We start from the raw sequence: 4,874 nt of genomic DNA, 5'->3' as shown, positions 1-4,874 counted from the left end.
AGTCGTACATGGAGAGAGCTAACCAACAACCAAATAACACATAGAGATTTGATTCCAGAGCTCTTATTAGCAAGGATGGATTCTGATTACTCAATACTACTCCCTACGATCCAAAATAAATGCCGTGGTCTTAGTTTAAATTTGAAAGCATGCACTCAAAAACCTCCCTCTCCTGAAACCCATCTACGGGTAGGCCGCCACCAGCCTCTCCTGGCCGCCCCCGGATCACGATGGCGGCGGCGGCACATCCCTCCGTCGTCGTTCTCGGTGAGTGGTTCTCGTGCAAGGCGTTCGGGTGGTTATAGTGGCAGCCTTGGCTGCCGGTGTTGGCCCGTGGCGGAGGGTGACTCGTCTTCGGCGACTTCGGCTGGCACGGTGGCCGACTAGCATGGCTATCAGCTGCTAGATGCTGCAGCTTCCGTGACAGCGTCCTAAGGAGGTAGATCTGGCCCGTCGGCTCTACCAGCGGTGTGGTTGGTGGTTCCTACGTGGTGGTGACACCCTCACAGCTAAGAAAGTGTTTGTGTCGGTGGGCTTGCAGGCCGGCGGTGCCTACTTGGCCCATATGCGATAAATAGGGTCGCACCTCCTTTGGCTCATAAGGCGCCGATTTCATTAGCTAGCGCTCTCATCGCTCACTTTTGGGCTGGCCCACAACACAGAGAACTCGGTTGCTCTTCCCTGCCAACGCCTCGCTTCGCTCGACAAAGGATTGTTAATTGGTTGACGGTTGATTAGTTGACTTTTGGGGAAGAAATACTGTTTTATTTAATTTCAAATAAGTGATTTCTAAATTTCACAAAATTTGGGATTTTTTTGGTGAATTTGGAAAAAGTTCATGAATTTTAAAAAATATGAATTCAAAAACAAAGTTCACGAGATTGAAAAAAGTTCATGAGTTTTGAAAAAGTTCATCAATAAGAAAAAAGTTCAGGAATTTAAAAACGACCATGAAATTAAAATGATCAAAAGTTTCAGAAAGAGTACACAAGTTCGAAAAAGGTTCATTATTTTAAAAAATGTCCATAAATTCGAATAAAATAAATAATTTGAAAAAATCACAAATTTGAATAAAATAAAGAATTTGAAAAAAAATCACAAATTTGAATAAAAGTTCAAGAAACAGAGAAAAAAGCTTCACAAATTTAAAAAAGAAAAATAAAGAACGAAAACCTGAGAAAGAAAACCCGAACAGAAATGAACATGATCCAAGTCGGGGCATCTGGGAGACTTAGGTGAAGACGCCGTAGGAGAAGCTTGTGTTGCTGGCGGGCACCATGCCAGCTACCGAGCCAGTGATCGCTCTGCCGGACGAGGATGACACTTTGTATAATGGTGCGCACGGGAGAATCTCTCCGATTACAAATCGCTCAAGGATTGGTATGTTTGCGTGGCTAGCGATTGACCTAGGGAAGAGTAAGCTTACTACATTACAAGCTATGGTCATGGAGGTAGCTGACCTACTCGCTTCTTTTAGTTTGACTGATCCACACTCGAACAGCCTGTCTGCCTAGATCAGATCATGGCTACATCACACAAGCTAGCCATAGGTACGTGCAATAATGTGCGCAAATCTCGTGGCTGTGACAACCCAATCCATCCATCGATGCATTCATAGTACATGCTTAGCTTGATCAAGTTGCGATTGATTAACTGAGCTACTTGGATTAAGGTTAGTCGTAATGGAAGTATTATAGATAGTATCGTGCATGCCAACTAAGCAATTTTGATGAGGTGGCATAGAATTAAATGAAGAAAGAGAGGCTTGAGTATCATATCATGATACCGTATCATATTAAATGATGTGCTACTTTGTGTCATGCATGACAATAAATGTAGTTACCAACACATGATACCATGCATTACGAATGTAGTATGATACACTAATATCATATGCATGATACTAGTATATGATACTCCCCATTACAACCAGCCTTACCTACCTTAGATAGTACTACTACATTCATAGTACTTTGATCCAATTGCTAATAATTATCTGCGCAACTTGAGTTCATTAACTAGTTTAATTAGCTAGCAAGTACTGCCACTAAAACGCTTGAGAGCCTAGATCGAAGAGCCAGGCAAATACATGCCCCAACTTGAGCACTTGTATAAATTAACTAGCTAGCAAGGCTAGATCAGGACCTATTTTGCTGTTTATATCAATTCCTATTGTCGAGCTTGACAATGTTGATTAGCTGTAAGACCCTAGACAGGCCCACAATATTAGGGCAAAACAACGTATGGGCAGTCAATAGATTGATTGAGCAAGTCTTCTCTTCACCCCTCTTGGAGGAATTTGTTTTAATTGAGAAATGTATGTTGTTTGGTGTGGAAACCATCGGACTTGGTCCTCGCTAGTTGAATTCAGAGACGACGATGCAACTAAAGTTGTATCCCTCGATGGAGGTATTATGTGATGGGTAGACTTTTTCCTTTAGCGCTGGGAGCGGCTACCAGGAATCTTCACTCATCAACTGGGGAATTTTTATTAAGCATTCTACTGCTGGACTAGCTACAAAATGACTATGCTCTTACAACTATTCAAGCAACTCAGCAAGACCCAGGAATCATGGACCAGTGATATCCTCTACCAGAAGGTCCGCAGACACGCTTCAGCTCCCAGGGAGGAGAGCCCTGGATCTGGCGGATGATCATATCTTCATGCATTTTCTGAGTGTGGCATGTGTTTCGGCTGTTGAGCCAAGGATCCTTTTGGGTTTGTATCGGGTGTGTTGGCATTGAGCCCGCCCTTCTGAGGATTTGTTTCAAGTCGTCTGTTGGGCCAAGGATCCTTTTGGGTTTGTATCGGGTGTGTTGGCATTGAGCCCGTCCTTCTGAGGATTTGTTTCAAGTCGTCTGTTGAGCCAAGGATCCTTTTGGGTTTGTATCGGGTGTGTTGGCATTGAGCCCGTCCTTATGAGGATTTGTTTCAAGTACCGTATATTTTATTCTCATCGAACTAGGGTATGTAAAACCTTAAGGTCTCCAGTTTGCTAAAATCGGGCAAACGCCTCGTTTCAATTTTTTTAGGGCAACCATTCCTTGGAAGTTGGAAGTTTGTCATCATTTCAGCTGTGTTATGGACAACGTTCAGCACAATGTTCAGCACAGGTTACAATATGATCAGTACTACGTTACCAATAAATGTACATATCTGTGGCATTGTACAAAACCAAGACACCTAGGAATACTGAGCTCTTTGGTGTTAAGATTCCGAGTGTCCCATCTGACAGTGTTTGATTAGCTGTAGATAATTAAGCAAAACGGATGAACAACTTCGGCGGCGCGGTCACAAACATGTAGGCGCCGCATCACATTTATCGGTTTACCCCTTCTTGGACTACTTAGTTTGTTTAGTTTGAGGGTGTTACCAAGTTGCATATTTAAACTATTCGATTTTATGCCACAACACTGGTGTGCATAAATTAGGATCGATAACGACTTAATAGATCTGAAAGCAAGCTTGCTAATTAGGCGATTATGCTTTCTTTTTGAATTTCTGGAGGATTATGCTTTGATATATTGCTCTGAATTGTTGGCTGGAAATGAAACGAGCTTCACAAGAGCTTGGACATATTGCTGCGAGTGCTATTCATGTCAAGAAGCACAAGTCTGAACAAGTGTAGCAAAATCTTATTCTTTGTACTATCTTCTTTCTCTGTATATATGTACACTGTACCTAATAAAGTTCTTCTTTTTCTTCTATGTATACATGACAATGACATGACTAGCTAGATGACTAGATGGTGGGCGTCATGATGTTGAGCAGTAAAACTCTGGTCTGCACCACGCTCCTGAACACCATGTCGCACGCGCCGTCACACTCGTCGAAGCACTGCTCCAGCGCGTGCAGCCTCTCCACGGTCGCCTCGGCCGTGTCCGGGCGGGTGGACTTCCTGGCGAACGCGGGAATAAACGTGGTCATCTTCTTGCAAGACGACGCCGCAGACGACATGGACGCAGCGGCCGAGAACACGGCCGCGGAGGCCGCAGCGCTGGCAGCGGCCGCCTCCAGAAGAGCATAGGCCATCTCGGCCTCCTCGCCGCTAACGGCGACGAGGTTCTGCCGCGCGCACTTGGTGGAGATGGCGAAGACCGACGCGGTGAGGCGGGCAAGGTCCTTCTCGGCCCTGTGCTGGGACCTCGAGGCGGACGCGAGCCTGCCCGTGTCCCCTCTGCGGAGCGCAGCACGGGACTCGGCGGCGGCCTGCCTGAGCTCTAGGAGGCACTCCTGGAAGCCCTGGTGCGCGTCGGCGAGGAGGAGGAAGGCGTCTAGAAGGCGGTCGCCGGTGTTGCTTGTGGGGCGCCGCAGCGCGGCCACGGACGCTGGGAGGAGGAGTAGGTCGGCGAGCGCGGCGTGGAGCGCGTGGATGTTGGCCAGGCCGGCCGGTATGGAGGTGCCTGCGCGAAGGGCGGCGATGCGGGCGTGGAGGTTGGCGAGGAGCGGGTGGGAGGAGGTGGTGCCGGGGAGGCTGACGGAGCGGACGTGGCGGGACGGCTTTGAGAATGACCTCGCCGGGGTAAGAGGGAAGGAGATGGAGCGGCCGAAGTTGGGAGCCATGTCGATGGATCGGCGGCTGGCTTGAAGGTGCTTCTAGAGAACTGAGATGAGATGAGATGTGAGAACTGAGGAGACCGTAGACGTGCTATATATGCAATGCAAGGAGGAGGCTAGCTGCAGGGTGGCTTGACATGCAAGTGGTGGTTGCACGTGTGGGTTGCCGGGCAGCGGAGTACGTGGGGGACATGATCCGCCGGTGGAGGAGAGGAGGTTGCCGGGATGCGCTCAAAGTCAAATCTCAACGTACCAAAGCAACGCCAGCGAACAACAATATGCCGTGCATGTGCAGTGTGGATTAGGTGTCATGTTG

General features: G+C 47.6%; 1 protein-coding gene across 1 annotated transcript; it reads right to left on the bottom strand.

Moving 5' to 3' along the window:
* Positions 1-3,624: 3,624 nt before the first annotated feature.
* On the bottom strand, positions 3,625-4,600 carry LOC123155627 (uncharacterized). The gene has a single exon (XM_044573771.1). The coding sequence runs from the start codon at positions 4,562-4,564 to the stop codon at positions 3,743-3,745; it is 822 nt and encodes a 273-aa protein (XP_044429706.1). The 5' UTR covers positions 4,565-4,600; the 3' UTR covers positions 3,625-3,742.
* Between the last annotated feature and the right edge of the window lie 274 nt (positions 4,601-4,874).

This window comes from Triticum aestivum, chromosome 7B (assembly GCF_018294505.1).
Source record: "Triticum aestivum cultivar Chinese Spring chromosome 7B, IWGSC CS RefSeq v2.1, whole genome shotgun sequence".
NCBI classification, from domain to species: domain Eukaryota; kingdom Viridiplantae; phylum Streptophyta; class Magnoliopsida; order Poales; family Poaceae; genus Triticum; species Triticum aestivum.
Note: the sequence above shows the minus strand (reverse complement) of the source record. Positions and strands in the feature narration are given on the sequence as shown.